A 20,971-nucleotide genomic window follows, 5' to 3' on the forward strand; every position below is an offset into this window, starting at 1 on the left:
TTCTGCTATTTTTGCTGCTTTGATTTCTTAGATTTGGCCTCTAGACATGTATAAACGAGTACAAAAAGAATGGGAAAGGTAGGTAAGAAATCGTACTTAAAAGTAAATAAAATTAACAATCTAACACTCTATCATCAATCCATAGGTAAGAAATTGTACTTAAAAGTAAATAAAATTAACAATCTAACACTCTATCAACAATCCATGCAACTAATTAAAAATTCAACACTCTACCAACAATCCATGCAATTGTAGGTAAACTGGGATCTTCTTCCCCGAAACAAAGAATGAAGAGTGAGAGGTGGATTAGTTAGTTTATTGCCAGGTAAACAGAAACTTATGTTTTGAATAATAAATTAAATCCATAAAATTTTACAAAATCCATCCAAGTCCCACTAGTTTGCCATTAATAGAACCTAAGAGCATTCTATGATGAATGATGATAATTCATTAATCTTAGTTGCTAAACTATCTACAATCTACATCTAACATCAAAAGAAATTACAATAGCATGCCAGAAATTGTTTTCAATGCATTTGAGTTATACCCCCTTGTTTTTTTTTTTTTTAAAGAAACAGCAATCTAAAGATAAAAGTGAAAAAATTGCAAATGTTAAATTTGAATTATATAATCGGACTGAGCTAAATCTCTCGAATTCAAGTTATATCCAATTTTGTATATCCATCCAGAAGCTACTTAATTCACAATAAATACTTCAAGTGGAAAAAAGGCAGAATTTAGGATTTATGTAGGAGAAAATAATTGGCTGACCCACAATTCTTGTGTGGAGATAGAAGGGGAAAAAAAGTTCCAATCTAGTTTTAAAACTTCGCAAAACGAACATATGGTTGGACTTCATTTGAGAAAAGTACAAGCAAGAAAGAGGAAAACATATGCTACTAATGATGTTAACAATTCGAGTGTCCATGTTGGGTGAATTAGAACTGTTGGAATCATTGGAACAAAGATGGAACCACATATCCACCCAGTAGCAAGAGCGCCGAGTCTGCAATCCAACAATTGAGTAACAGCAGAAGATCAGATTAAGAAAGAGAAAAAGGGGAGGAAATCAAAATAAAAGAAAAAAAGATAGGTAATAAGTAACACATGAAAAACAGAAGTGGAAAAAGAAAGTTGCAAAAACTATTGCTTACCCAATAATGAAAGCTCGAGCCAAGCTCTTTGTTTTTTCATTAAGGAAATATATGCAGGCTGCCAAAGACACTGCTACCTGCGTATACAATAACAAGAAGAAAAAAGAAAGTCATTTCTTCAGTATAATGAGTGAGGAACAGATACATCTATGGCAATGTGCAAATCAACATCAAATTCAACTTGACTTATTTAAGTCCATTTTACTTTGTTTATTTACTACCATTACTATGATTCTTTCATGCTTCCATTTTGGCTGGGATCTTCAACAATAAGTCAACATATAGAGAGAACAGATTCATGCAGAAGTCTCAACTAGTTTTGGTTAAGTTAAACTTGAGTTCAGCTTAATTTGGGGAAGGGAAGGGGAATCAATTCAACTGGAGGAAACCACAACAGGCTTGAGCTTTCTTTACAATTATGCAGCTCTCTATAAGAGAAAGAAGAAATGTAAAACTTTCGAACACAGGAAGGGTAGAACCACCAAACTTGAAACAGATTTAAATTTAAACGAGTACATGACACTTACATTATGACAAGGTAGCTTATCCTGACAGATCTCAATGTGGGAGTGAAAACATATTTTTCCATCATCACATTAAAAAGTAAAATTATCCTTTGACCTAAAGTAATCCTCCATTTATGTAACATTTCAATATGGTAATCATTAAGATGAAGATCATAACAACAAAATATGCAACAAACCTGGAAGGCAGGCCCACCCTCTGAAGAATTCATTATACTCCAGCCACCCATGAATGCAAATAAGAACAATCTTCGGAAAATTACTTCCACAGGAGGAAGTTCCACAAAATTGAGTAAGTTTTTAATCCAAGGCGGAGACTCCTCTACTTTCTTCTTTAGCCGACTTTTCAAATTAATCTTCGCTTTCTTTCTATTCTGGAAGCTGGCCATAAGTAGTTTCTCAAATGCAGCTTCAATTGATTCTTCACTTCTCTCATGTCCACCATATTGTTGCAAGAGAAAATTGCGGGCTGACCAAATTTCTTCCTCTGAAGCATAAGGACTAATACCAAGCCGTTTATATGGATCCCAAACTCTTATTCGAGGAAAAGTTGGGGCATTACCTAAAGAAGAAGGATAAAGAACATATGAAATTCATTATAAGCATATACAGGAAATTGCCACTAAAGCAGATTTTATAAGCATGCATATACATGTCTCTCATGTCTCAATGTCCACATGTCAGCATGTATGTGTAACAGCAATCCTGACTATTGTAACTTTCATTTCAAATCAATTTAAATCCCTCAGCAATAGGTTTAATTTGTTCATTCCTCAAGCAAACGAGGTGTATTGTGTAAAAAAAAAAAAGATAAAAGAATAAAATCATGTAATAGCAGCCATTACATTTATAGCATTTCAAAAGGAATGCTAAGCCTAGCCACGTAGGTTTGACCACATAAATTGAGTAGTTTTTATTCAATGCCCTAGACGCTCAGTTCTCAACACATAAGACACATAATTAACAAAATTCTGGTACCCAAATGAATGTTCAGCGAGTTTGTATTCCATATTCAATAGGGAAGAAGGTTAATAGCGTTGCCCTTTTAACCTTTGAGCATATTATCCACAGGAGGAAAAAGTAAAAATATACTTCCCTCGTAATTTGAAAAGATTCTGATTCACCTAACAGGTCTTTGTTCCAAAACAATGTCCTTAGCATAATAGATATCAAAATTTAGCTTAGGACAATTCTTAGTTATAGAAATGTCTGAAATAGACAAAAGAAAAGGGAGTTATACTGTATACATTTCTTCTCAACTCCATAAATCAAATCATAAATGCGATCAGTTCAACCAAAAATGTGAGTTTAACTTTTCTCAGCAAATCTAGTTTGAAATCATTGCATAAGGCTCCATGAATACATTTTATGTTTCTCAGTGAGGCAGCAGTAGCAAAGGAGGTCACTGCATCATTATTCATATTCATGGCATTGGTAGTAGTGTCATAGTTTCACATCATGGAAACAGTTAAAACAGCAGTGATAAAGCTGAGGTATGAAGGAAGGAGCAGGAGTCAAAAAGAGATAAGTAATGACCATGGCAGCAAGTGAATGGCTACGCAATGATTAAGGCACAGAGATGATAGTCACAAGATGATGGAGCAAAAAGTGGCAAAGGTAAAACTAACTGCATATACATCCTCTAATTAGTAAGTGGTTAATCCCCCGCTCCGCCATGCAGTTAAATAGTTTTTTGCATCATAAATAAAATAACTTGTGAATATCCACATAACAGTCCCTCATTATTATATACTGGAAATCATCAACCAATGCTTTGGCAGGATATAACTTCTTTTTTTTTTCCAAACAATTACTTTTGGGTCATATAACCCAGAAGCTATATTCGCAGCCAAATCATATAACTTTAGTTCCCGAACTAGCAGGCTGATTCGTACAGCCAGAAAGTAACCTTCAAATATTTACAACTATCAGATATCAACTACCATTCTATCTATATCAGTTTCCGACATGATTTTCAACAATCTTGCCGATAGACGGTTTATGTGCAAAAGGGAATTTTCCATGCTCGGTATCACTATCATATTTATTTCAAAACAAAACAAATTTTGAGCTACAGTGAATTGGTAAAGTATCAACAAATAACAACAATAAAACAACACAACCAAGAAAAATAAATTGAGAATTAGAACAAATTCAACAAGAATTGGGACACATAAACCATGATTTAAAGCAAGGAAGTAAAAATTACCTCCATAAGGCATATCCACAGCACATCTAGGGATTTTATGCCTTCTACAAAGGGGGAAATACGTTATCCCATCCTTCGTAATCTGATTTTGATGACTGTAAACAAACATTACCCAAAAAAAAACTCCAAATAATATTCAAATAAAAAGGATTTTAACGCAATTATAAATAAATTCTCAGCTTAAAGCAAACGAAAAAAAAAAAAAAAGAGATAAAGAATTGAAGACTTACATTTTGTGTCCGAGGAACAGAGTGGAGAGAGTAGCGTTGGAAAGCGACAACATTGAAACCGTCTCCAATTATTTGATATACTTTGGAAGAAGTGAAAGTGAGAAAGTCTCCAGTTTGGGGTAGCTGGAGGTTAAGAGGAGGAACAGTGTTTCAGGATTTTGTGTTTTATCAGCGAACATGGGCGAGAAGAGGATTAAGACAACGTAGGAAAACCGAACCGTCTTATTTGGTGGGTTTCGATTTCCGGTCGGTCCAAGCTGTTCAGTTTTCTCATTTACTTTGTTCTAAGCAAGCCCAGATATAGCCCAAAAGTCAACAATGAAGACCCAAAAAAAAGACACTATAAGTTATGGGAAACGTGTCAACATGTGATGGGCTGGTAAGATTTATTTATGTAAATAGTGTCTTTTAGATTTACTTTGGTTGTCATTTTTTTTGTCACTCTTAAAATACATATATATATATATATATATATATTTAACTACAAAGTGGTTGTCCGCTTTACACTATACAAAGCCGGGGTCTAGGCAATTCCACAAGATCATTCCGTAAAAGCTTAAGTAAATCATTTAAAAAAGAATGCAATATCTGAATTCCAAACTCCTTATCCTGACCGGCTAAAAAAATTGTTATTACTTCTACGTATTGATACGTATGATATCGATGCATTTCGACGAACCATACTTATATTATTTAATATTTTATCTATAAAGTATTATACACATAAATACATTTTTTATTATAAATAAATTAGATAATTCATATATTTACATCAAATAAAATATTAATAATTTATAAATTTATATCATATTTCAATATAAAAATTATAGGTCATAATTTATTTTAATATGAAAACACAAAAACATAAAATATAATTTTTTTATTCCGTTAAACCATATATAATTTTTGTTAAAATTTTAAACTATTACATTCATTTTTTTTATAATATTTTCATATCACATCACTCACATCACCGTATTATATTTTAAATTGTTAGATCTAATCACATACATTTATATGTTTATATATAAATATAAAATATAAAAATTATATATATTCAATATTCAAAATTTTCAAATCCCAAATAAAATAAATATAAAAAGACTAGGAAAATATAGTAAGACATTGATCAATAGCTTAATTTACTAAACACCTTTTCTTTTTTGAGGAATTTATGAAAATATAAAAATGATCATGAAAGAGAGTATTAGAAATTGACTAAAACAATAAGATAAGTGAACAATATTAAAATAATAGGCAAAATCTTATACCGATCAATACGGATCAATATGAAAAGTGAACGGTACATAAACTTCAATTTATCAGTTTTCCTCAAATCTGTACAGTACAATACCGATAACATTGATATTTATTCCTAAGCAAACTTAAAGCAAGAGAATGCAGACCAAAGAGAGGTAAAAAAAGAGTTGGGTTTTAATTCTCTTTGTTTTATTTCCATCAATGATTAAAGCACGTAAAAGATGACCTAGTTAATACCTTATTCATACATGAAGATTTTTGTTCCCCAATTTATAGTTTAGAATTTTGATCAACTTGAGCTAACTGCTTCCGCAAAACCCTTCTCATAACCTTATTACTAGCTGTTCTTGGGAGAGATGAGAGTTCCACAACATAGGATACCTACACATTTTTATAATTTATTATGCTAAGCAGATCAGTCATGAATATTACCTTATGTTTTCAAATGGCAGAGCAGCTTACCCTAAACAAAGGATTGAGATTCTTCTGAACTGCTGAATTAAAAGATATTCTCAACTGAGTCAAGTCTGTTGTTGAGTCATCTGGATCTTTGAAGACAACTGCAATTACCAATCGTTCGGGGCCACCATCTGCTGGTGGCACCCCAATGGCGGCTGTCTCAAGTACACTGCTATCAACTGCATTACAGATGCGTTCAATCTCAACAGAACTAACCTGCTCAATTAGAGCGAAATCAATCAGCAGTTAAAGCATCCAGGATGCAAAGATGGGTTAAGACATTTCTCTCAAAGTGTGAAAGAACTTCAATATGTCTTCCCCCGATGAACACAATTATATCTCTATGGAGTTTGTTACTCAATGAGAATAAGTGGGGATCTTCCTATCGTTGAAATGCTTAAATCTCAAACCACAGATTATATCCCATCGCATCAAATAAATACCTTAATACCACCGATGTTCATTGTATCATCAGCACGACCATGTGCATGATAGTATCCTCTAGAGGTACGTTCAAAGACATCCCCGTGCCTTCGAAGAATCTGCAAAGGTAAATTCAAACACAAGTTTTACTACCAAGAGAATATGATAAAAAGGAGGTGGGTAAGGATAATTCGTTTTATCCTTTACATTTAAAAATCCATCAATTAAGATAGATAACACACAAGTACAATCAAAGCATTTTCACACTGCAGTGGGTCGAGCACTTTGAATCATATAGCACCATTAGGACTACAAATTATGCACAAGATAACGCACCCAAAAAAGAAAGATGTTGAGGGTGACAAATTTCCTACCAATCCCTTCCATGAAGGCATGCCTTTAAAGTAAACATCATAGTGACTAGCATTTAGCAGTGTACTTGAAGAACCAAACATAAGAGGACCAAGGGCCAGCTCTCCCATCCCTGGTGCATCCTGAGGCTGAAATTAAACGAGTTGAAGAAATTAGTTGCATTTGATTTTATATGTGGGACATATCTGTAAAAGTAAATAAAGAAAAGATGTTTTTCATGTTAAATCACTTTACCGTTATTAGGACTATTAGCAACTCAGATTTAGAAGAACAGTAAATTGTTCAATTAAAAAATACAGCAAAATTCTCAAATCCTATTAAAGTTTCAATCATATCCACCAAATAGTTTATTTCAGAAATATGTATCCTGAACCTTTGTGAAAAGATGGAAAATTGGAAGAAGAAAGATGGCAAAAATTATTTTTCAGCAATGTGTTTCTATCCATAACCTATAGTCACAGCATCGTAATGATCAATAATCCAATAGATGAAGGAATCCGTTGATGTTGTAAACAGGGGGGTAGAGATTTCTAATCTACGAGCAAAGAAGAGAAATCCAAGAGAAAGAGAGAAAGATGATAAAAGAAAAAGAAATAAAAGGGAAAGACAGAAAAGGAGCACCATCACCATCATGGTGACAAACAACAACACTGAATGGCGGGTATATTGAACACATTACTGTTGATTTCATATGTAAGTTTTAGAGAGAGAGAGAGAGAGAGCTTTAAAATAGAAATGAAGAAACAGAAGTCCAAAAAGAAGCTGACAAAGCACTTACATGGTTCTTTCTTTTTATCATGATGCTTGAGAGTCTGATGCCGTGAACTTATTTTAAGAAGTTTAGGATACTTCTCAAAAAGCTAAAAGTTTAGGACAGTAATTGTTACAATTGACAGGTTTAGGACCAAATGAAAACGTTCTTAGAAGTTGAAGTAGTATTGGTGTAGTTATAATTTCACCATGGCAGGTCATTAAACATGTACAATTCCGAATAAAGTACTGCATTTGAAAGGGAAGAAATGGATGGATAGAAACACATAATATGATTGCAAGCCAAAGCATTCCAGAAATTTATAGTGTGACTATATATTGCTTTTTTACTCTCTTACACGTTAATGAGGGTTGGATTGGTGCTTACAATAGGATGGCCATCATCGCCAAGAATAAACAAACGGCAACCCATAGCTGGTGTACTAAAAGCAGCCAACGACTGGGGCTGTAGAAATGATCCAGAAACAAAACCACCACCAATTTCAGTGCCACCACAGTATTCAATGATAGGCTTGTAGCAAGCTCTCCCCATCAACCATAGGTATTCATCTACATTAGATGCTTCACCAGTGGAACTGAAGCAACTGCCAGATTCAGAAAAAGAGAAAATAAAGCAGGGAAGAATCAATATTGGAATAAAGTCCACAGCAGGTCAACTTTCTAATGAAAAAAACTTGACTTAAGTGAATGCTTACATACTCGCAAGTGATTTGATCATGTGGAGAACAAACAAGCTTGAATAAATATGAAGAACTTACACTTACCGGATGGATGACCAATCATAGCCAGCCATGCAGTTTGTACTTTTCCAAGTCCGGACAATGCTAGGGATGACACCAAGCATTGTTACTTTTGCATCCTAGACAAGTTTAGCGAACAAAAGTAAATTCCAGATGAATAAGATATAAATTTCTGCAATCCATTTATTTATGAGTCTGTCTTCTAAAATATTACCTGTACAAACTTGGCAAAGCCAGAAGTGAGGGGAGATCCATTATATAACGCCATGGAGGCGCCATTTAACAATGAAGCATATACTAACCAAGGACCCATCATCCATCCAAGGTTTGTAGGCCATGCAACAATATCACCTCTACGGATGTCCATGTGGCACCATGCATCTGCAGCAGCTTTGAAAGGAGTCACATTGGTCCATGGAATTGCCTTTGGCTCACCTACACAAGAAATAAGCTCAGTTAGCCAGTCCATAGCTATTTTCTGACCCTCAGCCAGCTTTAAATTATGGAAATTGAGTATAGTGGAAAAAACATGAATATTAACTTCTTGGTCCTATCCTTAAATAATACTGTTCTTTGGTTTAACAACTTTGACAGCAGAATAACACTATCAGATGACCAAATTTTCACAATTATTTTAGTTTCCTTTCTTGATATTTGACCCTACTTTTGGGCTTCACAGGGTTATCAGTTGGCATGGGATTCTGCAACAAAAGAGTCAGATGTAGGCAAGGAACAACAAGGGCACCAGACAGAAAAAGCAAAAAATCTCAGTTGTAGATACACAAAACTACCATGCCTGACAATTTCTCAGAAGACATAATGGTAAGTCTTTCCTTTATCATCTTCTCTCATACTGATCACCAAAAGTATGAAATTAATTTCTTGATTCTTATTGGTGTATACCCACATATAAAATAGCTAAGTGAGATTGCTTGGAATGTGCATCAACATGAGAGTTACCATTAGTTACATTTAAGACACCGCTCCAAACATAACTAAATGAAAATTATACTATATGCTAAAACCCAATGCGTTGACACTACTTACACGCTCATATTTCGCTATTCTTGTAACAAAGTTTTTTTTCTACTTGAATGGCCATTTTTGCGCTTTAAGTTTATGACTCTTTGGGCTTAGAATTTTCAGGCTATATAGGTTATATATATTTTCATTCTCTCTTAAACTCCTTGTGCTATTAGTAGATTTTCTCTTTTTTTAATATTATATCATCTTTTTTTTCTTAGCATTTATTTGTTAAAACTTTTTCTTTTTTCTTTTTGTTGGCTTTTTTCTTTTTTTCGTTAACTAGATCATTTTTTCACCATAATATTCATTTAGTTGCTTATTATTTTTACCTTATGAAATTTAAAGACTACCTATTTGATCTAAATCCCAATTCAAAGAATATGCAATGTGTCTTTTTACCATTTTATTATTTCACAATTATTATACAGTTGTTTAATCCATTTTTAATCTATGCTAATAAATAGTTAATTGCAATATATTCTCTTTAAGGTTTTAACATCATTTTTATATATTTAACAATATTATATATGACTTTAGTAACAGTAAAAAAAAAAGTGTTATCCAGAGAATTAGAATTGTATAATGATGAATATAACACTTAATAATATAAATTACTAAAGGCAAAAAATTATAGTTAAAAACATAAATATTGCTAGCAATCTTTTACTTCCATAGCCAAATATGATAAGACTCAATATTATCTAAATAGAATTATATATATTTTTGTACAAAACTACAAAACTATCTCGTTTTTTCCACAGCAACTTGCAAAGCCTGTGGCTTGTTGTTTATCATGCCACGAGCCATCTGGAAATTTTCTATGACAAACATCTGATGTCATTATGCTAAGACAAAATTAGGTAGTTTTTTTATATATTTTTTAACTGAATTAAGCTTATTCCATACATGATATCAGGACTTAAAATTTACACTATAACCATGATTCTATGCCACCAGTTGCCATGAAATAATATGTTTTTTTTAAGAAAGAAATGACAAGAAATAATAAAGACTTTTCCGGGTTAAATTCCTTCTTGAAATTACCTGTAGTTCCAGATGAGAAAAGGATATTTGTAAATGCTTCTACTGGTTGTTCTACTGGCTTAAACATATCTCCTCTGCAATATTACATGCAATCAAACGAAAAAAATTAATAATGTAGGAAACTTAAAGAACAATTGTCCTTATTTCTTCTTATTCTATCTACAATGAAGGAGTAAATCTAAATAAATAAGAACAATAAAGTTCCTTACTAGGAAACAACTTACATGAAACAGAAAGCAAAAAATAATAAAAGAAAGGAGAATTATTCTCTTCTAAAATAAAAACAAAATTCCTAAAAACTTGACAATCAAAACAGTTGACTAAATTAGAAGAGTAAATGAGAAATATTCCCAAAATAAATTAGGAAATCAAGCTATACTAATGTAGGAGAATTAGATTTCTACACTCCCCCTCAAGCTGGGTTATGAATGTTAATCATACTCAGCTTGGATTTCAATCCGTTAAAAATGCTTCTAGGAAAAGCTTTAGTCAGAATATCTGCAATTTGTGAACTTGTAGGGATATAGGCCAATTTGACCAACCCATTTTCTACCTTTTCCTTTATGAAATATCAATCCAACTTTATATGCTTGGTTCTACCATGATAAACAAGATTTTTGGCAATACTTATAGTAGCCTTCTTGTCACAAAACAGTGTCATAGATATCACAATCTGAACTTTTAATTCTTCAAGTAACCTCATCAGCCAAATTCCTTCACAAATACCATGAGACATAGCTCTAAACTCAGCCTCAACACTGCTCCTAGCTACAACAGCTTGCTTTTTACTTCTCCAAGTGACCAAATTGCCCTAAACATAAGCGCAATATCCAGTAGTGGACCTTCTATCTGTTACTGATCCAACCTAGTCAGCATCTGTTTACACCTCGACTGCCCTATCTATTGACTTTTTAAAATATAGACCTTCACCAAGACTCTTCTTTAAGTATTGTAGGATGTGATGAACAGCCTTGAGATGCTCCTTGGTTGGATTATCTATGTATCTACTCACCATCCCTACTACAAACCCTATATCAGGTCATTTGTGAGAGAGGTAAATAAGCTTCCCAACTAGTCTTTGGCATCGCCCTTTGTCTGTGAGAGAGCTTCCATTTTCACTGCCAATTTTATTAGTTGAGTCCATGGGTGTGTCAGCAGGTTTGCATCCAATCATGCCGATTTCTTTGAGTAGATCAAGTATATACTTACATTGAGACACTAATATTTCATTCTTATATCGAGCCACTTCCAACCCAAGGAAATATTTAAGGAACCCCAAGTCCTTTATTTCAAACTCCTTTGCAAGGACTTTCTTCAAATCATCTATTCCTTCCTTGTGGTCTCTAGTGATTATGATATTATCCACATAAACCATAAGAATAACTTTTTTCCTTCATTAGTGAACTTAACAAACATAGTATGGTCAAATTGACATTGAAGGAATCCATACCTCTTCATTGCCCTGATCAACTGTTCAAACCAAGCCCGAGGAGACTGTTTAAGTCCATAAAAGATTTCCTAAGTTTGCACGCTTTGCCTATCTTGTATTGCCTTTCGAAACCAGGGGGAATTTCCATGTAGACATCTTCCTCCAAGTCACCATTTAAGAATGCATTCTTGATATCAAGTTGGTGGAGAGGCCAGTCCAAGTTGGCTGCTAGTGACAATAGAACTCTAATTGAATTAGTTTGGCTATCGAAGCAAATGTCTCCTCATAGTCTATCCCATAGGATTGAGTGAACCCCTTTGCAACAAGTCTAGCTTTGAACTTGTTTATACTTCCATCTACATTGTGCTTTATTGTGAAGATCCACTTACATCCAACTGGGTTTTTTCCTTTGGGCAAATCTGAAATTTTCCATGTCACATTTTGCTCTAGTGCCTTGATTTCTTTAAGAATTGCTGCCTTCCACCCTGGTTCATTGAGGGCTTACTGAATATTTTTTGGAATTTGCACATTGTCAAGGTTAGTAGTAAAGGTTCGAAAGTTTGAATTTATCCTGTCATATGAGATGTACTTGTAGATAGGGTATAGAGTGCATGATCTCACACCGTTTCTTAATGCAATAAGAATATCAAAGTCACCAGCTGGCTCACAAGTTTCAGTTTCAGATTCAATAGGGACATTACCTGTATTAGTTTCAGGTTCTTGGAGAGTCAGATCAAGTTGATTTTTAGAGCCAAGCTGTGTACAGTTGTCCACTTCCTATGGTTTTTGCTTCCTTAAGTAGACTATCAATTCTTTTGTTTTTTCTTGCATAACCTTAGGGTTTGAAAAGTCAAGAGTTATCTAAATAGGTTAGGTTTCAGAATTTGCATGTTGAGAATCTAGTTTTGAAGGGGCTGGTTGAGATTCTAGTTTTGAAGGGGTTGATTGGGGATCTAGTTGAGAATTGATATTCCTAAGTAGTATTCTCCCCCTTAATATCATTCTTGATGTAGTATGGAAGATTCTCAAAGAAGGTGACATCCACAGAACTATAGAATTTTTTTGTGATAGGTAACACCTATAACCCTTTTGGTTTGGGGAATAACCAAAGATGATGCATTTTAAGGCTTTGGGATCAAGCTTGCCGCGGTTTTTGTTGGCTAATATGAACAAAGGCAATGCAACCAAAAAGTTTGATGGGAATGGAAAAGAACAACCGAGTTTGTGGGTAAGAAGCAAGGAGAGTTTGACAAGGAGTTTTAAAGCCAAGAACTTGAGAAGGCATTCGGTTAACCAAATAAGTTGCAATGAGGAGAACTTCTCCCCAAAAATATTTAGGCACATTGGAAGTCAACAACAGGGATTTGGTCACTTCTATCAAATGTCTATTTTTGCGTTCAGCAACCCCATTTTGCTGTGGAGTGTCAACGCAATGTAGCAAACCACCTAGAACTTGTGATATTGTTAACTTTTTACGGTTCCCAAATGTCATTGTAAATCATTAAGAAAGGCTGAGAGGATTTATAGGAAAGGTTAAAGTAGGTATTTCGAGTGTGCTTGGAAAGTTGACAAATTTCACACTGAAAATCTTTAGAGATATGATTGAATAATGAGGAAAATAGCCTTTTTAGGTATGAAATATTCTGATATCCTAATCTATAATGCCATAACATGATAAGGTCATCCTTACTAGTACTAGAGGCTAAGGTTGTTCAAGAGTTTCGTGGTCTCTCAAATATATCATCTTGAAAAAGGTAGAGCCCTACACACATCTTAACATTGCCAATAATCCTCCTCGAGCCCAATTCCTGAAATTCATGCAAGTTGGGAAAAAATTTAGTGACACAACATCTATCCTTCGCAAGCTTACTGATAGAAAGTAGGTTACAGCTTAAATTAGGGACATGGAGGACAAAGTTGAGTGTTATGTCTTTCGAAACTACAATAGAACCTATTCCTGCCACCTTTGAGAAACAACCATTAGCAATTTTTACAGCAAAACTATCATAGCAAGATCTATATGTGTTGAATAAGGATGCATCTCCAGTCATGTGATCTGATGATCCTGAATCAACAATCCAAGATTGTGTATTTCCCCATTTAACACTTAAAGCATTTAGTAAATTATCTTTTTGTGCTAGTAAACTAGTTCCAAAGGTTGCAAACTTGTTTTCAAGGGTTTGTTGGAGCATCATCTCTTTGTGACTTTGCTCATGCCATACCTCTGTAGAAGAAAAGTTCTCACTCCTGTTAGCCATAACAGAAACTCATGTGGCTACAGTCTAATGGTTCAGGCAGACTTGCTCTAATAACATATAGGAAACTTAATGAACAATTGTCTTTATTTCTTCTTATTCTATCTACAATGAAGGAGTACATCTAAATAAATAGGAACAATGAAGTTCCTTATTACGAAACAACTTACATGAAACAAAAAACAAAAAATAATAAAAAGAAGTAGAATTATTCTATTCTAAAATAGAAACAAATCCTTAAAACCTTGACAATCAAAATAGTTGACCAAATCAGAAAAGTAAATGAAAAATATTCCCAAAATAAATTAGGAAATCAAACTGCACTAATGTAGGAGAATCAGATTTCTACATATAATCATGTGATTTTCAGACAAAAACAACTAAACATTACAACAATATCTACCACTTAACTAAGCAACAAGAAAACAAAGAATTTGGTCTACTTTGTCTTAATAAATACCAATCTATAAAATATCTCAAGTTTGTCTTTTCCTAGGACATAATTTTGAGCGTTTCAAATGCCCATGAGAAGGCAATATAACCCGAATCCAAAGGGTCCCGTCCCGACCTTTTAGGTTCGATTTTTTTTTTTTTTTAATCAGGTATCGAGTCAGGTCAGGTCAAATAATATAAGAAAAAATTCGAGGTCGGGTCAAGGTCAAGTTTTAAGCAAACCCGACCCTACCCGATCCAATATATATATATATATATATTATTTTTTTAATTTTATATTTATTTATATATATTTAATTTTATATTTATATTAAAAATAATATTTTATTAATTTCGGGTCGGATACAATTTTATACAATGTCGGGTCGGGTCGACTATAAAAAATAAAAAAATTTATCGGGTTGGGTCACCTTCAGATTTTATATATATAAAGTCGGGTTGGGTTCGAGGCGAGCAAAAACCCATCCCGACCCGACCCGTTGCCATCACAACCCATGCCCCATAGTTTGCAAAACTTTTGAATATGTAGTTTCCAGAAGCTAATAGAGAGAGTTGCTATTGCTTCTAAAGATTGCTTTAATAGTTTCAACATTCAAACATGCGCATTGCTTACCAAATACCTTGATTATGAAGGCACACTGGATAATTATCCCAAGCCCAACTAACTTCTCATTCATCCCAGTTAGGAATATTCTACAACACAACCATTCCTACAGTAGGAATATGAACCCAAACCATCAGTAAATGTACCAAGCCATAAAGTAAAAACACTAAAAACATCCACCATCATTCTGGCTACCCCTTCCAAAGTAGTATGTCTTGGTTAATTAAAATTAGAAAAAGCATATCGTTTCAGCAATGGAGAAAATGAAAGATATCCCATGGACAATCAATCAGATATGGCTTCGGAGCAAGCTATACAATCTTCCATATATTTTTCTTCAAGAAAAATGGTAGAAGGATACAAAATGACCATGGATGATCATAGATACCAACAAAATAACAGTAGATTAGCTAGAAGCAAGAGAGTGCTTACTTGAGTTTTTTTACACTTTCCAGAAAATCAGGCCATGAAATATCACCATCACGCAATTTGATGCTGAAACTAGAGCCTCTGGCTGGGATAACGATGGCCATAGGTGCCTGAGCTTCCACAACTCTACTGCAGAATGGAAACTATACTGTGAGATAACTGTCATTAGAAATTAGAAATATAAATAAACACATTGCCTTAAATAGTTGACAACAAAATTAAAGGAACTTCACCTATACAAAGGTATGCTTTTTTCACCACGAATAATAAGATCCTGAGATAAAATGACCAAAGAATTAAAATGAGAACAGCAAGTAAATGTGCTTGAGTGAGGATCTGGAAAGATTAAAAAACCAACAAAAACATAGGGACTAAGTCAAAGATGAGAGACTTACTAAAGGAAGGGTCACAATATATTATCAAACAAGATCGTGAAAATTGTTTCAGATATGATAGCGATGAAAATACTCATTCAAGGTGAACTATCAAGAGATAAAGACAAAAAAGGTAAAAAAAAAATGAAAATTGTGAACAAATATATTTGAGTACAACATTCCCACTACCCAATTCAAAGTTATATTTTTTATATAGCACTACCTAGAGCCATTATTAAGGTCCTATACTTGATTTCTCAGAAAATTTAACACTAGTTAATTGTTTTCATTACGAATAAGATCAATAAGATATAGCTGGTATGTACATTACAAATGCAAGAGAAGTTTTCTAGTTTGGTATTACACAGCGGCATTTAGCAAAATCCATCAAAAACCTAGGAATTTTTCATCTTTCTCTGTTTACAAAATTAAAGCCCCATTTTATGGGAAGGCTTCTTATAGCCTTCTAAAGCAGCTTAGCTATGTTTAGTTCATGTAAATTTAAAAGAAAAATGAAATTCAAGAAAAAGGCCAAAGACAGAAACATAAAGTTAGAGACAATGTCTAACAAAAAGACAATTAAAGTGTTTATTTAGCAGTAGATAAAAAATATATTTTCTTTATTCCTTTTATTGTTTTTCTTCTTTTCAAAGTTCCTTGAAGTTTTTTTCCCTCAATATTTTCCATGATCCAAACAAAAGCCTAATAGGTTAATTGAAAATATACAAAAGAAAAAAATTGTCAATTTCTTGCATAATATATTTCATCTAATAACCACTCACCAAAAAGAATGTGCTCACTATTTGTAAATATCTAACAATTTTGTTTTTGACAATAATATCTAACAAAATCATATAACTGGGAAATTTCATGAATGGTAGTGCATGCTAGGGCTGTAAACGAGCCGAGCCGAGCCGAGTAGTGAGAAGCTCGAGCTCGACTCACAACTCGGGGCTCGATACTCGGCTCGAGCTCGATCGAGTTTTATTTTTCAAGCTAGAGCTCGATTCGTGATCGAATTCGAGCTACTCGAGCTCGCTCGATTAAGCTCGATTAATATGTAAAAATAAGCTCGATTCGTATACTCGACAAGAGTTCGATTATTCATGCTCGAACTCGAACTCGGATTCGAAATATTTTATTAATTAAAAAAAATAAAAATATATTTAAATATAAAAGCTCGATTAGGCTCGCGAGCTACTCGAGTCAGATATAAGAATACTCGAATTCGGCTCGATCGATAAGTCGAGCTACTCAAGCTCGAACTCAACTCGACAATAATCGAACCGAATTCGAGTTTTTTTCAAATCGAACCCGAGTAGCTTGCGAGTACTAATGTATCATTTACACCCCTAGTGCATGCCACACAATAGCAGACAAAAATTCATGTTTTGGTTAAAGATAGCTTCTTACAAAATGTCTAGAATTTGAGCTCCAAGTCACATGTGAACTTTCAATGAGGTGCTACCTATATGCATGCCCATGCAGCAGAAGCTAACACGTAACTCTGATGGATGCAATGTCTGACATAGATCAATGAACGTTAGACAAATTTCAGAAGCCTCAAGGAAGGAAGCATCATTCATCACACTATTTACTATCTGAAATGGTAAGCTTATATGTAAAAGTCTTCTAAGCTTACAATTTTGCATCCTAATAAAGCACATAAAGAACCCGCATTGCACAGAACTCATTCACAGCAACATGTCATGGAAGCATGATAGGAGCATAAGCTCTTAAAGCAAAAGTTGCAATTATTCAGAAGAGATTGTAAATACAAGAAACAAAGGTTTCACAGTCTGCTGAAAGGAAAAAGGAAAACAACCTGAGTAAAAATGGCTTTGGCTTCTGATATTTTAAGCCTTGTTGATATTTCTAGTGGAGCGAAACTGTCAGCAATGGATACAACTACATAGCCTGCAAGAACAATTGCAAGGTAGATAATCACAGAGTAGACATTCATAGGCATATCAATTGCAATTGCAGATCCTCTCTCCAAACCCAGAGCATTGAGTGCATGCGCAACTAACCTACAAATTAGAACAACAAGGGACTGCGGTTAATATGATACCAAGAGTTGATAGAAGTACAAAGAACAAGAACTTGCATGACAACATCAAGACTTCTTTATTTATCAAATTCAATAACTCTGAGAAAATATAAGACTAAAAGCCTATTTTCCCACAGATCTACTAAGTAGAATCACTCAACAAAATTAGATTATAAAATTTTAAAATACGATCTATTTTTGACATACTTCAACTAATATATTCAAATTACAAGCACTAAGCACACAATATAAAAGACAAATCATTGAATTCATTCGATGAGCACATCAGTTTGGCTAAAAATCCTTGAAACTACAAGAAAACTCTAAGAAAAAATTAACCATACTTTTGCAACTATAGCATAAAAAACAGAACTCAAAAGACTACTGATGTTAAACATTATCCTGGCTTATCAGGAAGCAACAGATGACGTTAATATTCAACCCATTGTTGTTCAGACTTGCTAACATCTCAATTTATGCTTTTCAAACTCCAATGATGAAATAATTATCCAGTACAATCATTTAGGAACTTATTTTCAAACTTTACTGTCATTCAATATGGGGGGAATCTTGCTTTTAAGATTTAGGAAGAAGATTCCAAAATAAATTATTTAAACTGTAATTATGCATAAAAAAGAAAAGAAAAGAAAAAAAAGAAGCAACTATGGACAAACAACTCATCTATAAGGTGAAGGATAGCATACCAAACTTCCATCTGCAATTCTTTAAGTGTCATGCTTTTCACAGGCAGATTATCATCACCCTCATCACGCCATCTTATTACTATATCATCCAAACTTCTCTTACTATTAACAATCAAGCAGTTCTTAGCTGGGTTAACAAAAGTTCCAGGAAGCCATTTACCACCTGGATTCAATACTTGGCTTTCTTCAGATGGACTCTCATGTAAGATACAATCAGGAGGAACTGAAAAATTTACACACATTTCATCCAGCATAGTTTTCCAATAAACCTGGCATATCAAGATATAAGAAACAATATTTGATTAATAATAATCCATATTTTAAATTGTCTAATACATTTATATCTTTTAAAGAAATGTGACCTTGGCACCATAACAGTTATACCTCAGGGTTTGAAACCGAAAATTCTTGAAGATAAGAGAAACTTGATATAGGATCCTTGTATTTGTTGCCCAAGAATTCTTTTCCATGCCTCTCCAACAGAAGGCCAACATTTGTTAACAATGCATTCTCCCTATCCATACACCAATTGACAAAACAAAGCATAATACCAGTATTAACAAAAAAAAAAAAAAAGTTCAAAAGAAAAACAAAAAACAGATGCTCTAAAACCCACCGCTCAAAATGACAAAATTTCCTAAGTTAGGGTTACTCCTTTTGATTCAACGATGTGAAAAGATGATATAGTATTTAAACCAGCTGTATCATCTAGTTCAAACTATTCTAGGGTTGCTCATTCAGTTGAAAGTTGGAGTTATAAAAATAATTAATTTTATTTAAATTCTAAATCCAATAAAGCTGCACTTCTTTTCTCTGTGTTGCATACAAAATTGAACTGAATTATTAGAAAAAAAAAATGAAGTTTTTAATTTTGATGATTGCCAGAATTGAACAAAATAACCGTTAAATTTCAATTTTTTTCACTTCTTTTTTATCTATTTATTCACTTGCGATTCATTTTTTTTTTTTTACTATAAGGCAATAAATTGAAAATCAAAGTAAAGTAAAAAAAAAAAAACTCAAAGGAGCAAAGAGGAGAAACTTACGGGTCGGGTATCCAAGCAGGCGGGTCGGGTCCGAAGTCTTTATAGCAACCATAGTACATCATCTGATGAAGAGAGAAAGGTAGATTCGGGGTAAGGACATGTTTGGAAATTAGGTTCCAAGTCTCCGGCGTGGCAGCTCCGTAATTATTAACGATCTCCGCCACCTTCCGGTGAATTTCTTCAGCCAGTTGAGACGATATCCCCGACGCTTCGATATCTTCGACGGTGACGGAATCCAAAGATTTGTACACCATTGTTTTTTTCTTTTTTGAACTCAAAAAGTGATAACAAAAAAAGAAAAAAAAGAGTAAGAATTTTAGTTTTAGTGAAGAAGAAATTGGTAAGCTGGCCTTTCTACTCTGAAAGATTTTGACGTATACTCTTAAACAACGTCGTTTTCATTACCTGTGAATATTTTATTCAGACATGTCCAAATTTTTCTGAACTTTTTTTGGTTTTTTTTTTAGGTGGACTCGTTGAAATGTCCGATTTGATTTTTTTTTTATAAAAAAAAAAAAAAAATTAAGAGTAAGAGAAATTATTTTATTGATAAAGTCGAATAAATTATCAATTTAAAATTTTTTTAAATTTTTTAAATTTATAAATCATTTATTAATAAAAATAAAAATATTTAAATTTTAATTACTTCAGGTTTACGTTTGATTTGGTAGTTACTACTTACTAGCAGGTACCAAACTAATCTTCAATTTTTATATTTAATTAAAAATAATTTGATTATTTGCTGATATGCAACTAACAAATGATTACTTTTACTCTATTTTAGTCAATCATTGATTTGTTAATATAATATAGATTTTAATTGAAATTATCATATGTATTGACTTTAAAATGAGTTAATTTTTTCTTATCTAAATTTTTTAATAAAAAAATAAATTTCAATAATGTTTTTGGTAATATGAAAGATGATTATATATGTCTATTCAGTTATTTTAATTAGACAATTTTAAAGCAAAATTTAATTAAAATTTTCAATTATTAATAGATAAATATATGAGAGTTTGTTCATTTATCTACTTAACATTGAAAATTTTAAATTCTATAAGAAAAATAAAATTTAATATTTATTTATTTATTTATTTATATATAAGCATACTTAGATATATGTAAATCCTGTATTTCTGCTATTAGATTTTAAAAACTTCATTGTCAATATACAAGATTATTTAATATGTATTGATTTAGAATTAATCTATCTAGCTTTGCCCTTCTGTTTTCTCTTGATTTCTATTTCTTCATCCTCAAGAATCATTACAGGCTTCATTTACAAACTGCTGAGAAGGGTTTGCATTGCGTTGGAGTGCCAAAACGGCACTGGAAAAATATCCAATGCCATTTTGGACCATTTTCAGCAACGATTCCAAACTGAAGCGTAAATCTGTAACTCCAAAAATCAC

The 20,971-nt window shown here is 33.1% G+C and overlaps 2 protein-coding genes across 3 annotated transcripts; both read right to left on the minus strand.

Annotated features, from left to right (window-relative positions):
- Positions 1 to 720: 720 nt before the first annotated feature.
- LOC111291292 (protein CHAPERONE-LIKE PROTEIN OF POR1, chloroplastic-like) lies at positions 721 to 4,401 on the minus strand. Its single transcript, XM_022882948.2, has 5 exons — positions 4,118 to 4,401; positions 3,888 to 3,982; positions 1,858 to 2,240; positions 1,155 to 1,231; positions 721 to 1,006 (listed from the first exon to the last, which is right to left on the minus strand). Exons 1-5 carry the CDS (start codon positions 4,168 to 4,170, stop codon positions 856 to 858), a joined length of 759 nt encoding a protein of 252 aa, XP_022738683.1. The 5' UTR covers positions 4,171 to 4,401; the 3' UTR covers positions 721 to 855.
- Positions 4,402 to 5,362: 961 nt separating this feature from the next.
- Positions 5,363 to 19,883, minus strand: AAE17 (acyl-activating enzyme 17). 2 transcript variants are annotated; one of them, XR_016346573.1, is made up of 14 exons: positions 19,557 to 19,883; positions 18,895 to 19,024; positions 18,511 to 18,779; positions 17,582 to 17,786; positions 15,616 to 15,656; positions 15,386 to 15,511; positions 10,213 to 10,286; positions 8,357 to 8,577; positions 8,167 to 8,261; positions 7,770 to 7,986; positions 6,596 to 6,759; positions 6,280 to 6,378; positions 5,840 to 6,052; positions 5,363 to 5,758 (listed from the first exon to the last, which is right to left on the minus strand). XR_016346573.1 is itself a non-coding variant. In XM_022882946.2 (14 exons), the coding sequence occupies exons 1-14, from the start codon at positions 19,808 to 19,810 to the stop codon at positions 5,648 to 5,650; spliced, it is 2,181 nt and encodes a 726-aa protein (XP_022738681.2). In that variant the 5' UTR covers positions 19,811 to 19,883; the 3' UTR covers positions 5,363 to 5,647. The 2 variants fall into 2 exon arrangements, 1 of the variants encoding a protein (XP_022738681.2); XM_022882946.2 differs by having other exon boundaries at positions 6,634 to 6,759.
- Positions 19,884 to 20,971: the final 1,088 nt, after the last annotated feature.

This window comes from Durio zibethinus, chromosome 11, assembly GCF_047325235.1.
Source record: "Durio zibethinus cultivar Kanyao isolate XHJ-2024 chromosome 11, ASM4732523v1, whole genome shotgun sequence".
Taxonomy (NCBI): domain Eukaryota; kingdom Viridiplantae; phylum Streptophyta; class Magnoliopsida; order Malvales; family Malvaceae; genus Durio; species Durio zibethinus.